The following is a 22038-nucleotide window of genomic DNA, read 5'->3' on the forward strand; positions in this document are numbered from 1 at the left end:
GATGCTTTTCTCATCCTTAACAGAGCTCCTAGAGTTCTGAGTTAAAACACGACTAAGGCACAGTGTCATGAGTTAAGAGATTTTTTTTTTCAATATTTAGTGTTAAACTGGAATTTAGTTAAGAATTTCGTGCACAGTCGTGTGTAAGTCATTGGGATAACATCACATCATAAGCAAATGGAAGGCAATCTTGGCTTAAAACGATCTTAACTTGGAATTTAGAATGAAATGAGGAACCAGGGATCACCAACCATACTGGGCAGGGATGAACATACATGCTCCCAGTTCTACATGGGAAATGGGAACCTCTCAGTGAAAGAAGAATGAACAGTTGGCAGACAACTTTGATATTTGCATGCCTACCTCCAGCGTCTTCATCTTTTTCCCCATCATCGCTTTATCTACTTTATCAATTTTGGCAGCCACATTCTTGAAGTTTTTATGAGTAGAGCTGTACCAATCAGAATAGGAACTTAAGGATAACTCTGATTCCTCCAAACTCTGGATCTCCTCTTCCAGGAATTTTATTTGTTCCTTTGAAAGAAGAGACAACATGGAATAAGTGAATTAAAGACCTGTACCTGTGCCTTTCTTGATGAACATGTGTCTTCACTGGAAGTTAGTGAAAGGAAGAATGTCTGGGTTGTGAAGTCTGCTGGCCTACAATGAACCAGGGTGGCCCGCTCACCAGCACTTGGAGGAGCAGCGCTTGGTATTTGGACGTCAGCTGCGTGGCCTGGCAGCCCATTCGGCTGCTCACGTGGCTCTCGTCCAGGATCTCCTGTGCTCTGGCTCCCACTTCCTCAACTTCATCTCTGTATGCGGTGATTTCTTCATGCCACTTCTGAAATGACACCGTGTAGGAGTGGAAAGTTCAATCTGAGGGATTCTTAAGTAAGACAAATATTTTGTTTAGCCCCTAAGTCCCTAAGTCATGACCCCATGGACTGTAGCCAGCCAGGGTCGTCATGGAATTTTCCAGGCAAGAATACTGGAGTGGGTTGCCATTTCCTTCTCCAAGGATCTTCCCGACCTAGGGATTGAACCCATGTCTCCTGCATTGGCAGGCGAATTCGGTACCACTGAGCCACCTGGGAAGCCCTGAGACATATATATATATATATATATATATGTATCTTCTTACTAGAAAATGATTTCTATGATTTATTCTTACTAGAAAATGATTTCTATGAATGATTTCTATATAATTTTGAAAACACATCATGTATAACCTTCATAAAAATTATAATAACATTATAAAACTGCACATGAGTTTGAATGCTTTTCTGTCTGTATTACACATATTTTTTATATCTTTTGTTGTACTTAGATAAATTTTAAAACAGATGAATAAGGAAAATGAATTCCAAAGACCTAAGCGTAATTTTGATCATGTGCACTGAATTTGCATTAAAAATGTAGTACATTAGAGCAATTTCAAGACAGAACCATAAACTTAAATTATTGCAACACTAGCATTCATGTATCTTTACCAAGCAAGGTAATAAAGTGTGGGAAAAATATACGATACTTCATTAAACTATATTCTATTATCAATAAAATAGACTACCTTAGGATTCTAATAAATAATTTCTCACAGAAGAATACTCCATTGTAATTTATATCAAATTTCTTGCAAGTAGAAAGAGATTCTGCAAAATCTAAACCTTGGACCAAAATTTATTAAATAGTTGAAGAGACAAACTATGCAAGGCAACTGCTCCTCTGACAAACATCAGGAATTCCCACCAATAGTACCTTCATCTGATGTAACTGCATCTCCTTGGCGGCTCGGCTAGACTGACGTGCGGTTCTGAGACTCACTTTCTCCTCCATTGTTTTCAGCCACTCATCTACCTGCTGAAACTTTTGTTCCACCAGTCTCAATTTGTTGACCACGTTATTGAACTGAGTTCGGGTCTCCGACAGCCTCTGCTGGTAAGCCTGCCAGTCCTGCCGGAGGGACTCTAGAGCCCGGTCCTCTGTCTGTGGGATGCCTGACGGTATCACCTCCTCTCTGGTGTGCAGTGCTGAATTCAGCAGGGCCTGCCCCTCTGCGCAGCGCACCTGGAGCTCCTGCAGGGGATAGGCATGGCCGTCACACCTTGTTCACATTTGACACCCACACAGGTGACTATGTCTCACTCAAGCCAACTGCGCCCTTTTGAACTTCACGTAGGAAAGAACAAGCTGATTCCGACAAAAAATGTGTACCTAACACTGAACCCTGTTTCCCAAGTCAAGAGAGAGATTCTGAAATAAATGCTTCCAGTTAAAACAGTCAAACTGCACACACACACACACACACACACACACACACAGATACACACATAGCGAGAAGTATTTTTCTCAGTCATGTTGGAAACAACCTCTGAAATCTGGCTTTTTAGCTTGGAGGCAAAAGCACTGTGATGAAAGGATTATTGTTTAGTCTAATAACCTAGGAGTTTTGTGGCCCCTAATCTGTTTAAAGAGCTTAAGTCTTCTTGCTTGACATTGAATTTGATACTGAATGGGATCAGAGCTCCACTTTTAGCTGAGAAAAGAACAATAGACCTTCTTTCTGCTACGGAGGGATTCTTTGTTGAAGCTGTTCTAGGGAATGTGATGGTTAAGAGAAGTTGGCCCTGGAGGGTACAGGGCATATAAACCTGCAAGGCTGAATTATCACACCTGCCCATCAGTTATGTGCATGCATGCTAAGTCACTTCAGTGGTGTCTGACTCTTTGCCACCCCATAGACTGCAGCCCACCAGGCTCTTCTGTCCTTGGGATTCTCCAGGCAAGAATACTAGAGTGGGTTGTAATGCCCTCTCTCAGGGGATCTTCCCAACCCAGGAATGGAATTCATGTCTCTTATGTGTCCTGCACTGGCAGGAGGGTTCTTTACCACTAGCAGCCCCTGGGAAGCCCCCACCCCTCAGGCACTTCTAGGTACAAACGTATTTCCCTCCATCAAAGCATAGTCCCAGAAATGCACCCTACAAATTCTGTATGAACCAAGTTTTTAAGAGCATCAGCTATTTTTGATAGAAAAATCATAACCTTAAAGGTGTTAGCAAAACACTATATCCTTGTGTTACTTGATCTGATCATCTAAGGTTGAAAGGGGCCAGGTCAAATCCCACCAAGAGTGTTAAAAGCACTCTCACATTTATTTAGAATACAATATTATTTTTAAAAAATCTTTACTACTAATGAAATTGCTGATATCTGACCATTTTTATCTACAGAAATAGTGATCTTCTGTAGTTCAGATTATAGATGCACTTTCCTCAGCTATGATATCACTACAAAAATGTTGTAATTGGAAAAGAAGGGCAATTTATATGGTAAAATATTAATCAAAATAACCACAAATTTTATTCAAAATTATAAAAAATTAAAGCTAATTTTATACAATCTCTTTCCTTAATTCAGGAGTTGACAAACTTTTTATGTAAAGGGCTGGATAGTAAATATTTTAGGCTTTATGGGCCACAATCTCTGCTGAAGCTACTTAACTATGTAATCTTGCCATCTGCGGCATCAAAGTAGCCATAGATGCTACATAGATGAACAGGTGTGTCTATGTTTCAATTTAAAGAACAGGTTCCGGGATACAGTATACTGATCTGTGCCCTAGTTAATCTCAATATACCACCCTTTCCCTATTTTATAGCAGTTTTCAGTATTCTACAAATCACTACTGTATTAGAGAAATTCTTATATATCCCACATTTCAAGGATTTATCTGAGGGGGAAATATGGTTCAATATATATATTTTAAATTTATTTAGTTTTATTTTTTGGCTGTGCTCTGCAGCATGGGGGATCTTAGTTCCCTGACCAGGGATCAAACCCATAGGCCCTGCAGTGGAAGCGTGGAGTCTTAACCACTGGACCACCAGGGAAGTCCCCAAAGGTACTAGTTTAGAATCTGGTCTCAATATTTTAAAAGCTCAATGTACTATGATCCAAATTAAACTGTCGGTGACTACAAAAGGAGCCTGGTGGACTGTAGCCTGCTAGGCTCCTCTATCCATGGAATTCTCCAGGCAAGAATACTGGAGTGGGTTGCTATTTCCTTCTCTAGGGGATCTTCCTGACTCAGGGACTGAACCCATGTCTCTTATGTCTCCTGCATTGGCAGGAGGGTTCTTTTTACCACTAGTGCCACCTGGGAAGCCCAAATACAAAATAATTTTAAATGTGGTCCACACTGCTGGCAGACCCCCCATCACTAAGCCAGCTGTGGGACATTAGGACCCGGAAGGAGTTCTGCCGTGCAGGTGGAATGTCACCGTTCTGCACCACCTGTTTTGGCCTCTAGTGTCTCCCTTCCTTTATAACATTTGTGGTGACTCAAAATAAGACAGTGTCAGTAAGAATTAATACACGGTGAAATGAGGGGTTGGAGTCTGGTTTTGGTTTGGGCCAGAATAACACTGACTGAAGTGAGATATTTTCTTCCAGAACAGGAGACATATCTGCTGATGACAAGTGACTTCTTGGCCCAGTTTCTCCACAGAAGTCTGGAGAGCTTGGTATCTGCTTGCCAAGAAAGTCTGCAGTGAATGCTGGGAGAGGTCACAGACAGAAAAGAAAGCCCATTTGGCTAAGATAAATTATAACAGCTAAACCTAAGAGACCTGGATATGCTACTATTAAAAATAAAATGGGTGAGATCCTTAAAGAAGCTAATGAAACTGTGAGCCTTCCAACTTCTGCTGCTGCTGCTGCTAAATCGCTTCAGTCGTGTCCGACTCTGTGTGACCCCATAGATGGCAGCCCACCAGGCTCCCCCGTCCCTGAGGTTCTCCAGGCAAGAACACTGGAGTGGGTTGCCATTTCCTTCTCCAATGCATGAAAGTGAAAAGTGAAAGAAGTCTCTCAGTCGTGTCCGACTCTTCGCGACTCCATGGACTGTAGCCTACCAGGCTCCTCTGTCCATGGGATTTTCCAGGCAGGAGTACTGGAGTGGGGTGCCATTGCCTTATCCCTTCCAACTTCTACTATATATTTATTTCACGAATGGACTACTGTTCAAGTAAGATTTTTCTCCCATCTCGTTTAATCCTTCCTCAGAACAATGCTGTAGAGAAAACTGAGGCAGGGAAGCTCTTCTCTGCCCAAAGTCATCCAGGACCAGGTCTCACCGTGAATCGGAGTCTGAACTTCCTAATCCCAACCCTGCACTCCTGCCATTATTCAATTCTCCCTGAGAGCCATTGAAATAGGCCAGAAATGTTATATGTCAATGACCATCTCAGTCCTGCTTTTCCACCTTGTTCGAGCAGTGGGTAGATCTTGCCCAATCCTGAACCAGTTCCAGTGAGGGCTGACAGCGCTAAGTTCCAACACGGAGCTGTCTTGTTGGCCTTTCTCTCCATTCTCTACTATGTGTCTGGTCTCCCCTTCTTGGGAACACCCTGTTGGCTACCTATTGCTGCAGGTAAGATTAGGGGCTCTTTCTGATGCTTCCATAACATCCCCAATAATAGAGTCATTCTATTATTGTCCTCATCATATTGTTTGTAATGATCCATCAATGGGTCTGAACTTCTTTAGAATGCAAGTTTTTTGAAAGTAGGAGTACTATTTTAATTATCTTTACCTGCAGTAGCAATAAATCAGTGGGTTAGGACCACTTAGTCCATGAGGTTTGCCATCTCGCCCTGAATCACAGCCTGCAGGCCCGAGTACTGGTACTTTTCTTACCTCCTTGAATTCCTTCTTCTAGGTCCCTGACCCTAGGCCTGTATCCTCAGCAGTGTGGGTGATTTGGGTTAAAACCAAAGGGCCTACGATGGTGCCACCGATTTGAATTTGAGAAGTGTCACATGCTGTTGACTCCTGCAGCTGTGTCCCACATCTAATTCAGTCCTTTAGGGAGAAACAGGCAGGTGGGCCTGTTAACACCATAAATTAGACCACTAGCCATTCCTATCAGAGGCCACCCTATAGCTGGACAAAGTTCTCAAGTCCCAGTCCTGCTCAGTCTGAATGACCTACCAAATGATTTCGACTAGCATACTCTACTGAGGTCCCAGAACACTCTAGATCAGACCTTACTAGGATGCCCCTTAATATATATCAGCTATTTATAGGCTTTAAGGTCATAGTGACTTCTCACTTAAAATAATGGTTCCATATTCAGAACGAAAAGTCCTTTGTTTTACGATGAAGCAGACTTTACCTGAAGGTCCCGCAGGGCCGTCTCGTGAGTGTGCGCATCACCTTCAAGAACTGAGTACCGATCAAGCTTATCTTGCTCTTTCTCAAGCCAAGCTTCAAATGCCTTCAAGTCTCTCTGATACTCTTGGTGCAAGCGAACTAGTTTTTCCGACTTGGTTACTGCTTCCTGTTGTTAGCATTTAAGATGATTAAGATGGGAAAACATTACTACAGTCTGCAGTTTACACGGACTGTTAAGAATTCACTTTTGGAATATTAGAAAAGCATGATTGTTAAATCATTAAAACATGAATCATTTCCTAGAAGAATAAAATGTCAAGATTTATGTAAAGAAAAAAACATTATGTGAGTAAAAAAGTGAAAGTCAAAGTCACACAGTCATTTCTGACTCTTTGCCATCCCATGACTGTAGCCTGTCTGGCTCCACTGTCCATGGACTTCTCCAGGCAAGACTACTGGTGTGGGTTGCCATTTCCTTCACCAGGAGATCAAACCCAGGTCTCCTGCAATGCAGGCAGATTCTTTACCAACTGAGCCACCAGAAGGGGTGTTAAAGATCATTTCGTTGAATTAACTTCTTGACCTTTGAATTCTTATGAAATGTAAAATGGATATTCAAAAAAATGAATTAAATTTATTCGTCATAAAAATACATCTTTGCTAATGAAGAAAACTGAAGTTTTCATATTGTTCCTTGAGTGAGAATTTGGATTCACTGTAGATTCAATTTTCCATGTACTCTCATAATGTAGGCTGTGCTCTGTAAAGTTCTTTTTATTTTCTTTGTGAGATTTAAGCAAAGAATGATAAATATTATTGGCAATTTTTTCCTGCTTTAGAAAGTTTTCATCACCAGACACATGAAAATATTTATGATTCTTCCTTATGAAGCTCTCCTCAATTTTTTTTCAGTAGGTACATTTGGAGGACTTTTTAGTTGAGAACTATTCATATACTAACAATATACTAACAATAGTTGAGGATTTTTGTTTGCTTTGTCAGTAGGGTACTCTAAGTATTAAAATTCATTTTGCTTTTTTTGTCCTATTTGCTTTCACAAGCCTGTCGTTCCCCCAAACTAATAAGTCTTTAATAAGCACAACTCCAAACACCCCTCTTTCAGTGGGTCTGCGTGGAACACGGTGAGCCGTACCTTGGTCCGCTCTCTGATGGCTCCATATCGTTCCTGCAGGTCCTGGAATTCTAACTGGGTGACATAGTGCTCCGTCATGCCAGCCCCTTTCACCTCAATGGTCTCCAGTAAGCTGCTGTGACTCAGCACTTCCTCGTTTAATAACTAGAGAACATTTAAAAAAAAAAAATAAAGGAATTACTGCGTATATCATCACATGGACGTTAACTTGTAAAATTAGTATATTTTAACTGCATAGCTGACAAGTGATCTCAGGTTATCTATCTGTCAGTCTACACTCTACCCACCATCTATCTCTATATAGATATATGAATGATGTGTGTAATTGATATCTGGCCCAGAACTCTATCTGAATGGACTTGGAAATCTCAAATTTAATTTGTCCAAAAATTGGCTCCTGAACACTACTCCATTCCCATCCATCCCCAGCCACCACCAAACCTCCTTCCACTCGGTCTTCTTGTCAAACAGTAAATGCTACCTACCGTTCTCACCCAGCTGGTCACCTGAGAACACTGGAGTCACCCTTTGTCCCTCCATCCATGGTGAGATCCTGCTGGTTCTACCTCTTCACTGTATCCTGACATGTGTCCTCCTGTCTCCTGCAAGCCCCCTGGCCCCTGCTGCTATCATCTTTCCCTTGGACGTCTGTAATACCCTCTAGGCAGATTCCCTGCCCCCGGTCCCTGCACTCTGCCTTTGTCCACCCTCCACACAGCAGCTTGAGTGATAAAAGGCTTTAAGATTCTAAAGGGGATCGTTTTGCTCTCCAGTTCAAAACACTGATTATCTTCCCCAGGCTACGGGGAACCAGTGCGAAATCCACAGGCTTGGATCCTTGTAAGAGCATGGGATCTGGTCCCTGCCACTTCTACCACGTCACCTGGACACCCACTCATTGAGTCTCTGCTCCAGGAACAGCCAGCCTTTCTTGCAGTTCCCTTTTATCCAAACCAGGTTCTCTCCTCCCCAGGGACTACGGACATGTGGATTATCCCATCTGAAATCCTCCTTTCCCACCTCCTCCCCAACCTGATTTCTCTGCACTGAATTCCTGAGGGCATCATCTCCATCTCCTCTTTCAAGAGGCCTTTCCTGTCCCTCCCCACCCCCGACTCCTTGATGTCCTTATCAACCCAATCCCGATGACTCTCTCTCATCACTCGCAGTGTTTTCTTCATATCACTCATCACCAGTTATAATCATTTACTTATTCAGTCATTCTCGAATGAGTCCATGTGCAACCTCCAGAGTGAAACCTTGGTCTGTTTTATTTACCTAGAATCAAGCACAACGCCTGCGTGTAACAAGTTCTCCATAGGTATTTGTTGACTAGATGAATAATGTAATAAATTAAGTAATCATCATCATAATACTATGAAGTCAATAATTATAATTATATGAATTTTCAGATCAAACAGCAGACCCAGAAATGTTAAATGGCTTGGCATAGGTCATGCAAGGCCATTTAGTTATTCAGCTAACCTTTACTCAGCATTTGTTCTGTGTCAGAGAGCCACATGCATAGGATAAGAAGAAAATTGAGCAACTTTATCCACTGAGAGAGAGAGCAGTGTAAGTATAGAGTCTATAAAATTCATCAAGAGATGAGAAAGACAGAGAACAGAAGAACTAATTAAGCCTCCAGTGGTGGTGGTTCAGAGCAAAGATCGGGGCTTCTGAACTAATTCAGAAGGTTAAGTACAGGGTTGCTAGGTACAAGGGTAGAGCTAAGGTTTTCTGTGAAAAACGGAAGATGTGACAGAAAAAAAGTTTTACTTCCTAAGGATGAAGATATCAAAAGCTATTTGTAGTTGTTGTCTAGCTGCCAAGTCATGTCTGACTCTTTTGCGTCCCCATGGAGAGTAGGTCACCAGGCTCATCTGTCCATGGGATTTTCCAAGCAAGAATACAGGAGTGGGTTGACACTTCTTCTCAAGGGGATCTTCCCAATCCAGGGATTGAATATACATCTCCTGCCTTGGCAGGTGGATTCTTCACCACTGAGTCACTAGGGAAGCCTGATTAAAACATATTACAAGGTGCCAAACTTTAAATAGTTCATAAAACATAGGTCTATGAAGTTTTCCTGGAAAGGGACATTTTCACTCACTAATGAAATAGCCACAAACAACAGTTTAAGAAGCCATTAGAAATTACAGTAAACTCCCCCAACAGAGTTCGCCTGTGTGGACGGCCCTAGCCTATAGATGGGCATGTTTTGTATGTGTGTAGTTGCTCAGTCGTGTCTGACTCTTTGCGACCCCATGGACGGTAGCCTCCCAGGCACCTCTGTCCATGGGGATTCTCCCAGGCAAGAATACTGGAGTGGGTTGCCATTTCCCTCTCCAGAATGTTTCTGTATAGCCGTGGCAATTCCGAAGCACAGGCAGAGGACGAATAGAATGTGGAACCCAGCCCCACCTTGGCCTTCCCGAGAGCTGCTGTTTTCTCCCGCAGTTCCGCGTGCTGCCTCTCGGACGCGTTCAGGCTGGCCTCCACGCCGTCCATCCAACTGCAAAACTGTCGAACATCATCCTGGTAACTTGTCCACTTAGAAAGAGCTCCTTCAAGTTGACTGGAAGGTAATTGAAAGGTCAGTAATCTACAGTGAGAAGCCGTCTGCATGCAGTCTGTCTGATCTCTATCACGTGTCTGCTCTGTCCACTTCCCCAGCAGGAAGCCCATAGATCAGGTCAGGGCAGGCTTGAGGGGGACTGAATGGTCACGGCTTATCAAATCCAAGCCTGGGTCTCTGGAAAGCACAACTTTGAAAAGCAAAGGATGGTGAAGCCCAGGCTGACCCATCTCCTGTCCCAGGAGAAGTGGGACAGGGCATACAACTTGGAGTCAGTAACCAAGTCACGTGAGACACAGGAAGAGGTCTGAAGGCATAAGGAGAGATGCCCCAAGCAAGGCTTTTCTTGAGCCAAGACTCAAGAAAATAAGAGTATCAATATTTTATTCCATCAGAGGAGAGAAACAAAAAAGGAATAAAAGACAGGAAACTGACTCATGGTTTCTCCAAGGGTAATTTTCAGAGACACTCTGTCTACACTGGCTCCCGCAGTGCCTTTTGGGGGAGTAAATTTCAGCTCCCTTTACGGACTGCCCTCTTTTCCTCATGGCTCTTTCCCGCCACCCACTGGTGTGTTCTGGGGCTACTTCCCAAGGAAACAGTTTAGTTTTAACTAATACATCTTCACATGATTAAACATTTATTTATCCTGTGGTTTTCTAAGCAGTGAACACCAACATGAAGAAACATATAGTTATAGTTACATAAAAACACAGACACAGTACTGTCAGTCAACGTAAATGCAAGGTTGCACCTGCCACTTTCTTTTCTTCCAAGAAGAAAAAAGAAAAGAAGGGAAGGAGGGAATGAAGGAAGGAAGGAGGCAAAAAATAAGGGAGCAGGGCAATAGAGAGAGTGAAAGAGACACAAAGAGAGGATAGGGGGAACCCTGTACAGTGTGTTACTGAGCTATTCTATAGATATTTTAGCAATGACTTGCAGTAGCCCTTTGGCTTCACTAACCTTTTACAACGAATTGCTGCAGACAAAAGTGACGCCCACATATCCTTCACACTCGCCAGCTGCTGCTGAATGGCAGGGATGCCTTCCGGGGAGGTGTTCTGAAGGACAGATTCTCCTCTGGTCACTATCATCTTCATCTGGATCTCTTTTTCCTGTTTCACTGATAACAGAGCCTGTAAAAGCCCATACAGAAGTCCTTTGTTATCTGTATGTTTAACATCGCTAGCTTTAAATATTTCAGAGTCCCTGTGGATAGCAGATGACCTGCCGTCGTGTTGAGCCCTGGATCTCTTGGGCTGATCAGGAGGCCAGGAGAGTCACTGGCTGGTGGTATCAGGAACCAGTAACCAGTTACCAGTCACCCACTGGTCTCCAAGTGGCCTTGGCCTTTCAGATCTTTATTATTCTCTGAATGAATAATCCCTGATTTCCACTGAAGTTTAAGTTCACTGTTTTTTAATAAGCAAAAAATAGACAACAATAGGATTCCTAAATTCTCAAAGGTCACAGGATGAAGAGCTCTATGCATGTTAAGGTCTCTCATACAACAAACTGAAAGAAATAGATAAATTCATAGTCTATATTAAATTTATACATTTCAAGTTCTTCACAAGCACTCTTCTTTTTCTATATAAGAAAGATGCTTGAATTCAAAGTTATAAAACTGGTGTTTATCACCTAAAAGGTAAAACTTCATCTCTCTCCCTCATCTGGAGCTTGCCCATCTCTGCAGATTCAGTTTCAGCCACTCCTGGCCATCAGCTTCTGCCGCAGCAGAAAGGAAGTGCTAGCAGCGACTCACACACCACACCATTGGCTTTCTTCAGCTTTTGCTCATTGGGTTCCATCCTCAAGTCTCAGGTTTTCTGAGAAATCTGCTCCAACTCTCAACACCATCTGTCCTTGCCCAGCTCTGGTCCTCTATGTGCCCACAGCTCCATCAGCATGCCCCATCTGCTATTACTGTCTCCTGTGCCTCAGCCTCTAGCCTCAGACTATAAAATCCTGAGGACATACTTTATTCATTTTTCAACCCTTGGTATCAAGACAGAGCACCAGTCTCCTAGAAGACACTCAGCATATAAATGGCAGGTGAATGAATGAAGAATGATTGCCTTACTACAAACGTAAACTCATATTGAACGAATTTCTTATGACGGGAGAAGAATGGACTAACTGATACAAGCAGGCAAGTTAATTGAACAAGATGGGAAATGTTTCTGATAAACATTTCTGATAAAATGTTTCATTGAAGTATCTTCTTAGAATAGATATGTCTGAAATCATTTGAAACTAGCCTATTCACTGGCTATATCAAGCACGTAACCACCTTTGGGTTGTTATTTCTTTTTTTGTAAAGTATTGATGGGCAAGTCTATCTGGGCTCAAATGATTCAGGAATGCTTAGGCAAGGCCTCCCTGTGTCAACAGGATCATATCAGCAGAGTATTCTTGGACTTCTTTTTTTCTTTTTAATATTTTATTATGTATTCATTTATTTGGCTGCATAGAGTCTTAGTTGCGGCATGCGGACTGTTTCGTTACAGCACACATATTCTCTAGTTGTGGTGTGCGGGCCTTTAGACGCTCCACGGCACGTGGAATCTTAGTTCCCTGACTAGGAATCCAACCAGTGACCTCTGCATCGCAAAGCAGATTCCTAACCACTGGACCAGCAGAGAAGTCCCCATTCTTGGGCTTCTTATCACACCAGGCAGATGGAGAGTTGAGAAATTTTGAGAAAAACAAATTCTGTAAATCAGAGACATTTCCTGTAAAAGACACACCTCAAGCTTGAGCATCCTGCTGTCCAGCACACTCTTGTCCGAGGTCGGGTGGCAGTAAGAGTCCAACATGTGGACCGTGTCCGTCATCCAGTCCTGCAGGTCTTTAATTCCCAGGGAGAACTGATTGTGTTCCGCAACAATCCTATCCAGTCTTGACACTTTCTCCTAGAAGTGACAGAGACCGTCATCCAGCTGTCCCTTCCATAGAGGCTTCACAGCCTACAGCTATGCAGACTGTAAAGCTAACCCCTGGTCTAAATAACTGTGATCAGCCATAGGTTTGTATTCTGCATAGATACGATAAAGGCTGTACTAATCTGTGAGATGGGAAATAGCTTTCTAAAGAGTAAAAATATGAGAATAATCGGGTCAAGAAGCAGAAAGATTACAATGACAATTTACTGCCCCTCAACTTACTTGCTACTCTTCTTTATGACAACTGAGGATACTTTTCAGAAATTTCATTAATTTATTCCTCACACCTTGTCTGGGAAACCCACTGAAGTAGTTTCTGCTTTCAGATCATCATATTTGGGTCAATACCACATACCCACATGACCTACATGATAGCCAATTCAAAAAAAAAACAGTTATCTGAGATTTTGTAATATCCCTAAATTGGGACCATAAATGTGGTTTTATTTATTAATTAAAGCTAACATCCAACACAATGAAGATTTTATGAATATTAATTTTTAGCACATAAAGCATTTGAATATCTGTTGATTTTTTGGTACCTAAATAAATACAAAGCAATATAAAGATGGTCTTAATTTACTCTAGATTTTCTGAATTTATGCCAGATTTTCTAAAAACAAAAAAAGTAACAAAAATAGGTGTAAACATAGTCTCTTCACTCCCAGGCTAATACTATATGACTGTCTCAATGATGTTTTATTGGGGATGCAAACAGCAGGCCAGGAGTAAGCCCACACTCAAACAGGTGAAGCCAAGTTCCAGCAGGTTCCCTACATTCTCAGATCTGAAATGCAAAAGAGAAATATAGGGAACAAATGTCACAAGGCCATAAAATTCAAGGTGGTCTGGCCCTTCACAATTCAGGATGTGTCTGCTGAATGCTCTAAGTGAGGTCACTGTCGGATCCCATTTACTTTTTTCTAAGTTGTTAGAAAAGAGCTTTCCTCTGTGATGGGAATCACTGCCAATTTTGAGCTCTGCTCCAGAATCTGAACTGAAGCTCTCAATCAACGCATCTTTGATGACTATGTAATAAATATAAATAATTGAGACAAATGAAAACAAAAAGTACTATCCTTAAAACTCACTCTTGTTGAGTCCACTAAAATTTAAAAACAGCTTCAAATTTCTGTTTTTTTGGAAAGTAATTTAATCTGTGTCTCTTTAGACCTAGTACGCTGAAGTCTGCCTTCTATTTATGCTTTGAGTCTTCAAAATAAGAGCTCTGGGAACCATTTCAGGATTAAAGGGAATACTTGGTGTAACCATAGAGATAGAAAGTCTCTTGGATGTTTGAAACCTCCCTTGCTGTTTTCAGACAAGCACGTTGAGATGACGCAGCACACATGTTTGGCCAGGGTTGCAAGGCTAGGAAGAGCACTTACACGCCTCAGCCCTGCCCCCGGGGCCCCGGGACTCCCGGGCCCCAGCTCTGCCACCAGGACGCACACTCACACACAGCACATGGCAGGCGTTACCTTTGTTACATTGCTTAGCGCTAGATACTGAGAAGACAGCTGCGACACCCGGTGCATAAAGCTCCTGCTGGCCGCCTGGCCCTCCCACAGCTGCTGAGCTTTCTCTTTCAGCCTGCGGAGCTGAGGCTCGTAGCAGTTTATTTCCTCAAGGACAGACTGAAAAGCACAAGCAAGTCACTATTAAGAGGCTGGGGAAGAGCACACAGCAGACAAAGCTTTGGCCTCAAGACCGCGGAAACAAGCACTGGAGAGTAATAGACGTGGCCCAAAGGCGTTATTATTTCCAAGCTACACACAGTGTAGGGCTCCAGGACCGGCCAAATTACACCTCAAAGGAAAGCCGGAGCTCTGAACTCAGGAAAGGGTGCACCCAATCTCAAGACAGCATCATCTAACTTCAGGGTGCCCCCCTGCCTCTGATCTGAAGGAGGATCAGACCGGCCAGGGGTTCATTACCTGCAGCTTCTGCTGTTCTCGTCTCTTGGCTGGCAGATCATACAGGCGATTGGTGCTTTCATGAACCATCTTCTCGGTCTTACTCAGCCAGTCCTGTACAGGCTCAGCACTTACTTCAAAGTCCTTCATTTGGATCTTTAGATTCTATGAGGTTTTAGATAGTGTTAGGGACCAAAAAAAAAAAAAATGTTAATAGTAAGTGTAGAGTCTTTTAATTTCCTCATTCATAAAATAGAAATGTGGTGATGTAGACTAAACACATTAATACATGCTAAGCGGGCACTTACAACAGCACCTGATAAATGTTCACCTTCACTGTTTTGGCAGCTCTAGCCTCTCTCTTGAACATCACACTTATGTTCGCTGTTATTTTCCTGGCCATTACCCACTGGTTATCTTGCAGGCCCATCAAATTTAATATCTATTAAACTGAATGAATTTTTCTCTCTTCCCCAACCACTTTTTCTACCATATTCAAGACTCCCCTAATGGCATCATCATTCAAGCTATCTTCCAAATGAGAAACTAAAGACTTAAACTTAACTTCTTCTTCCTCGAGCCCCTTGTTAAATCAGTTATCAAATCCTGCCATGTTTTCTCTTAGAGAGAAATCCTTCATCCATTATCAATTCTTTAATTCAGGCCCTTGTCTCTTTCATCTGGACCATTTTGAAAAGCTTTCTCTGGTCTTCCAGCTACTTACTATTTACCATTCTGGTCTACACTATGGCCACAGAGTTAAGATATTTGTCTCTGAAAGACCAGTAGATTCTTCATTCAGCTTTTTTCAATCTTAGAATTAAGCCCTAGTGTCCTAAAACATTCATTGTGTGTAATGAACTAAAAGGGGCTTCCCTCATAGCTCAGTTGGTAAATCATCTGCCTGTAATGCAGGAGACCCGGGTCCGATTCCTGGGTCGGAAAGATCCCCTGGAGAAGGAAATGGCAACCCACTCTAATATTCTTGCCTGGAGAATCCCATGGACAGAGGAGCCTGACAGGCTACAGTCCACAGGATCACAAGAGTTGGACACAACTTAGCGACTAAACCGCCACCGATGAACTAATGTCTCTTCTATGCATCTAGAATGGTATGGGTCATGTTGCATCCTTGGGAAAATCGAGAAAATAAGTGCTGTTCTGAGGTTCAGAAAAGGAATCCTATCCAAGAGTCAAGGTCAAATGGTTTAGTACGCAAGACATTCTACTATCAGGTCCTAATCTTCATCCTTGGTCTTACGTTTGTTGCTCTTCCCACATTTCATTTGAATGCCAAACATCTCAAAGCCTCCTACTAACAGTTGACACTTAACAACACCCTGGCCCTGCACATTCACTCCCTTCTAACTGAAATGCACGGTGGCCTCGGCAAATTCAAAGAATGTTTAGTTTCCAGATTCAGTTAGAATGTCACCTTTCTGGACACCTTCCTTGATTTCTCCACACAGAGTCAGTTTCATCCTTCTTTGAGTGATTCCCACATCCTGAGTATACCTCTATTGCAACCATCTCTTTTCATATTGTTTCTCCCTAAGGAGAAGAAAAGGTTAACACTTTCATATTCCTAACATAGTGCTTGGCACATAGTAAGTGTTACTATGTGTGTTATTGTGTGTATTCTTAATATAAGTGAAGGAAGAAAGGCAGGAAGACAGTAAGGAAGGAAAGGAGATAGGCAGAAAGGAAGGAAGAAGAGAAGGAAAGAAAGAAGGAAGAAAAATAAGAAAAGCAGGAAGGCAAGCAATCCCTGACCTACTGGACATTTCTTGAATTAGGTAACCTCATTATCTATACTATATGCACTGCTTTTGACAGGAGATGCTCAGGCCACACTGCACTAATGATCCCTGCAGGGTTGACAGTGAATTTCTAGGCACTGCAAAATGGTTCTCTAATCTGTGTCAGATGCTCAACCGTGTCCAACTCTTCGCAACCCCATGGACTGTAGCCTACCAGGCACTTCTGTCCATGGGATTTTACAGGCAAGAATATTGGAGTGGGTTACCATTTCCTTCTCCAAGGGATCTTCCCAACCCACGGATTGAACCTATATCTCCTGTCGCTTCTTCACTGCAGGCAGACTCTTTACCACTTGAGCCATCTGGGCCTCTGCAAAATGGTTATTACTCTCTATTACATGGAGGATGCCTGCCACGAAACGATAGCCACTATTACAGTCGAGAACTACAATGGTCTCTGGTTAGTTAAGAATTGAGGAAACATGCATTTTCTCTTTCCAGATATTAATTCTCTATTATTAGTTTTCCATCCTTCATTGATTATGGCCATAATTAAATTAAGGCTCTCTTCTGCTAGGAAACATTTTAAAAGGAAGAAAAAAAATACTTGCCATGATGCTTAACTTTCCTCTAAGAGAAGAGTTGGTACACAAAACAGATTATTTCAAGAAAAAAAAAATAATTGCATTGTGGGGTAATTATGATTATAATAAATTCAAGTTATGTTATCCCTAGGTAAAATCAAATTGTTTTGTCTCTCTGCATACTGAACTCATAAAATCTACTATTCAGTACTTGGTATCTGCATTAGTTATAACACACTGTCTCATCCATAGCATTTTGCAGCCTTGCATGGATATTTCTGTTCAGTTCTCCTAGAACAACTTTCACAAATGAGGGACTTCAAGTAAAGATTAAATGATATTGCCTAAAACTAAAACCAGTTGTTCCTGATGGGCTGGTGCATAGGCAAGCCTGTGATAACTGCCTCTATCGTGCAAGAAGCTATTACATTCCTCAGTGAGGCTCACACTTCAACTAGCTGATTCTTAAAGTTATCCAGTTATCCCATCATATTCAGAGAGGGATGACCAAAATCTCTGACAAGGATATCTAGATGTACTGGATATAATACGCTGGATTTTAACAACAACAACAAACAACACAGAACGTGTCCACATGGTTGGCTATCATATACCTCCAGAGCTGATTCCTTTTGGTGGAGATTTGAATGAAAATTTTTCCAATCTTCTTTTGCAGTTGCAATTTTGGCCTGAATGCTGCTAGCTTTCTCTTTGGTCAACAGAGTACACAAAAGTTCTCCTTTAGAAAGCATCGTGTTTAGCTTGTGCTGTCCATTTTCACTTTCTGAGAAAAATTCCTTAAAGAAGAGATTAGGTACAATAAAAAGCTCTATACATTAAAATACATGAATTTCCTACTTATTTCTCAACAAAATCAAAGAAAAGAAATAAACAATTTTGTTGCATATATTAATTGACTAAGATTCTTTTACCCTATTTGTACAATAATACTCTTAGGCATTAGTGTATTATGTATGCATTGTATCTAATAATAATCTTATGTAACTGTTACAGGTATTGTGAAAATTAATGAGAAAATCTGCCTAGCATGCTCAAGCACAATGTTTCTCACATACAAAGAGCTTTTATTATCTCCTAAATCCCTATTAATATATAAAAATAGCATGCATTTAGATGAATGGACTAGTTTCTTTTCACTTACGCTTCAATTGTTTCAAGCAGGGATTTACCTGAAATCTGAGTTTCTTAGGCAAAACTTTAAGAGGCTTATAATAAGATCTAGAAGTCAGTGATGCATACTCAGTCACTTAGTCATGTCCGACTCTTTGGGACCCCACAGACAGTAGACCACCAGGCTCCTTTGTCCATGGACTTCTCCAGGCAGGACTACTGAAGTGGGTTGCCAAAAACCTCCTCTAGGGGATCTTCCTGACTGTGGGATTGAACCGAGTCTCCTGCACTGGCAGGTGGATTCTTCACCTCTGAGTCACCTGGAGACACTGTGATTACATGTTTTCTTTTTTGACCATATGGCTTGTGAGTTTTGGTTCCCTGACCATGGACTGAACCATGCATGTCCCCTGTAGTAGAAGCACAGAGTCCTAACCACTGGACCACTAGAGAATTTTCAGCACCATTATTAGAATTAATTGATCACACTCTTACCTGTATTTTCTGAAGACTCGTTGAAACTTCATTGATATTTTGAGGTATGTCAAAGCACTTAGCAGTTGTGATCTTTGCATTAACCAACCACTGTTGGAAATCCTTGAAGGCTCTCAGAAATCTTTGCTGTAAAATCTGTTCTTTATTCTGACAGCCCTTGGATGCTTGCAAACAAAGACTGGAACCATGATTTGAAGCATTTAACGGGAGAAAAAAAGTGATAAAGTAGATCAAAATAATGTTCAAGAAAATCAACAGCCCTTAATATACACTCACACCATTTGATAATATATTTAAAGATTAATTTATATTATTACTGAACTCACAACTTAAACAAACCTCTGACTTCTTATTTGTGTAAAAATATTTTGAATGCCCGTAAGGTTTATGCTCACCAATTATACTCTTTAATCAAGCCAGAAACTTTTCCGCTGTATGTACTCAGGTCTCTGGAAAATCGACAAAGTTCATTCAGTTGAGACTTGAGATTTTCCGTCTGAGGCTCTGCTTTTTGTAGAGCATCCAGTATCTCCTACCAGGAAATAACCAGGCAGAGGAGCAGGTGCTTAAACTGGGCAATTTCCACATCCTTGTATGATACACGCATAAATCACATAATAAATTATTAGTGGAGGGAGAACCAACACAGTAGATTCAGTAATGAGATGAGGCCTATTTTCAGGATTCCCACTGGCAGATGATAGCACTTGGGTATTTTGCATCGTTTTCTAGGAAGAGCTAAGTTCTCAAGTATCCAGCGTTGCCCGATAGTCAAATGATCAAGTGGTCAAGTAACTTAAAGTGGAACGAGGAACAGAAAAACAAGAATAGCCTAAATTGTTCAAAAACATTCTGACTATGCCATTGGAAGATGTGCATGGGTATATACTGTTTAAAGGTGAAGAGAAATCATTTCAAAGCAAAGCAATAGTAACCTTGGATTAGAAAATACATGTAGCAACTGAATTTATGTAGTATATATACAGTTAACTTTTACATTAAGAATTTCTTATATATCAGAGGTCTAATTTAACTAATAATTTATTCCTTTCATAGTTTCATTCATCTAGTCATCAAATATCTGCTAAATATCTGGTATCTATCAATCATTTTGCTGGATTCTGGCACTCTCAAAACAACGAAAGGTGTGATTTTTGTACTTGAAGAGCTCACAATTTAATAGATAAGAGAGAGACGTGATTAATCACAATATTATAAATCTGAAATCCAAAACAAAGTGTTGGGACTTGACAAGGACACCTCTGAAACCACATGGTCTACTGAGTTACACAAGGTGCTTTGCAATCAGAGTTTTCTTATAGCATTGTCACAAGGAACACGTGAGATCTTCAGTGTCAAATCCTTAGCACAGTTCCTGGCACATCAAGTGCCTAATTAGTAAAGAGAGCAGGCTATTTAAGTGGGACTATGTAGATAATATTATCTCCAAGTTAAAAAAAAATATTAAAGAGGAGGGGCAAGAAGATGAGTAACTACTCAAATAGCTGTTGCTGTTACTATTACTGTTCTCAGAGATATTTATCAAGACACAGCCTAGATTTGTAGGAAAACCAGGCCTCTCAACAAAGTAGGTCTGTGTTGTATTTCTCGTCCTAGAAAATGGCACCACTGTCCTCCCACTGATCTGAATCAGAAAACTTCTCACTCTACACAAGATGAACGAGGTCTGATCTATTGTATGTCTTAACTCTTAATCAGCTCTCTTTCCCTCTGCTTCTTGACTCTCAGCGCCCCGTCTACTCTCGAATGGCACAGTGTTCTCTGATTGTGAATCCCGTTCTCCAGTTGTTGCCTGTGTTTTCTCATTCGTTAGTAATTCTGGATCTTGATACTGTTCCTCTACCTTTCCCATCTGGTCAATTTGTAATCAAGCCTCAACACTCAGCTCAAATCAGGGCTCCTCTAAGGATTCTCTGCTCTCTGTCCCACCTCTTAGGGGATTATCTTGAGGACACACAGCACTGTGTCTGCACTCATCACCAGCCAGCGTCCCCACTAGTCTTGAACTTATTGGCTTTTCCACCTAGACCGTGATTCTCAGAGGAGGGATGAAGTTCCCTTGGTTTGAAAATTCTTTCTAGGTTAGTGGCTGGACTTCAGAGGAGTATACGATGTTTTTATTTATGAAATTCACAAATAATTAGAAAGTTTCTCTCCAAAACTCCAAACACTAGTAACTACTATTTTATACCACATTAAACCTTTTATTTAAGGGAAAATGTTATAAGAACTAAAGAAATTTACCACATACCAAAAAAGTAAAAAGAACCAGAGATTCAAAACAGTCATTTATAAATTAGATGATATGAAAAGTGAAAAGCTTTTGACTAAAAACTTATACTAAAAAAAAAAAAAAAAAATCATCTCCCCTGGTGGCTCAGAAGGTAAAGCGTCTACCTGCAGTGTGGGAGACCTGGGTTCTATCCCCATGTTGGGAAGATCCCCTGGAGAAGGAAATGGCAACCCACTCCAGTATTCTTGCCTGGAAAATTCCATGGACAGAGAAGCCTTGTAGGCTACAGTCCACGGGGTCACAAAGAGTCGGACATGACTGAGCAACTTGACTACACTAAACTTAACATAAATTAAAGCATTTTGGCAGTCTTTCATTTTATAAATATCAGGTTGTATAATTCTGTTTCAGTTAAGTCTTAAAATGTATTTTTTCCCCCTTAGAGGTTCTATAGGTTAATAAAATTGTTAAATCTATAAGGTTAATAACCTTGGAAATTAAAAAAAAATATGAGTTTTGCAAACATAGTGAATAAGATACTTTGCAACATGATTTAACATAGTTTATAGATGATGATCCATTTTAATTTTTTAAAGATTTCTTGAGTCTCATCATTTAATTGTGGAATAGAGAATAAACACTTGTGGAATTTTATGTCTATTACTGTGATTTTCAACAGTGACAAACCCCGCCTCCAACAAACAGCAAAACAATATCAAAGAACCCTGGCAAATCCATTATTTTGTAAAATGTCCTATGCATCCATCGTCATGGAAATATTATCATTATTTTTTAAAATTAAAAGCTTTTCTTAGCTTTATTGAAATGCAATCGATAAGCAACATTGTATAAATTTTAGGTGTACAACATGTTGATAAGGTACATTTATATATTGTAAATGATTATCACTAGATCATTAGCTCACACCTCCATCCCATCACATAATTACCATTTCCATTTTTGTGTGTGTTGAGAAAATTTATTATCTGTTTTTATCTTTTATTTTTTCCTGGTTTTATTGGGATATAATTGACATATAGCACTG

At 41.0% G+C, this 22038-nt stretch overlaps 1 protein-coding gene across 16 annotated transcripts in view; it reads right to left on the minus strand.

Moving 5' to 3' along the window:
- SYNE1 (spectrin repeat containing nuclear envelope protein 1) overlaps positions 1-22038 on the minus strand; it is a 497963-nt gene that overhangs the window by 231858 nt on the left and 244067 nt on the right. For 15 of the 16 annotated variants that reach the window (XM_061428348.1, XM_061428354.1, XM_061428353.1 and 12 more), the window contains 13 exons: positions 19135-19271; positions 18740-18917; positions 17728-17910; positions 14791-14934; positions 14335-14490; positions 12659-12823; positions 10872-11044; positions 9755-9908; positions 7331-7474; positions 6179-6343; positions 1759-2076; positions 689-844; positions 364-534 (listed from right to left, as the gene is read on the minus strand). In XM_061428348.1, coding sequence (XP_061284332.1) covers positions 364-534; positions 689-844; positions 1759-2076; positions 6179-6343; positions 7331-7474; positions 9755-9908; positions 10872-11044; positions 12659-12823; positions 14335-14490; positions 14791-14934; positions 17728-17910; positions 18740-18917; positions 19135-19271 — 2244 coding nt within the window. The remainder of the gene's footprint in view (positions 1-363; positions 535-688; positions 845-1758; positions 2077-6178; positions 6344-7330; positions 7475-9754; positions 9909-10871; positions 11045-12658; positions 12824-14334; positions 14491-14790; positions 14935-17727; positions 17911-18739; positions 18918-19134; positions 19272-22038) is intronic. The other variant, XM_061428350.1, reaches the window with a different exon arrangement.

This window comes from Bos javanicus, chromosome 9 (assembly GCF_032452875.1).
Source record: "Bos javanicus breed banteng chromosome 9, ARS-OSU_banteng_1.0, whole genome shotgun sequence".
Classification (NCBI taxonomy): Eukaryota; Metazoa; Chordata; class Mammalia; order Artiodactyla; family Bovidae; genus Bos; species Bos javanicus.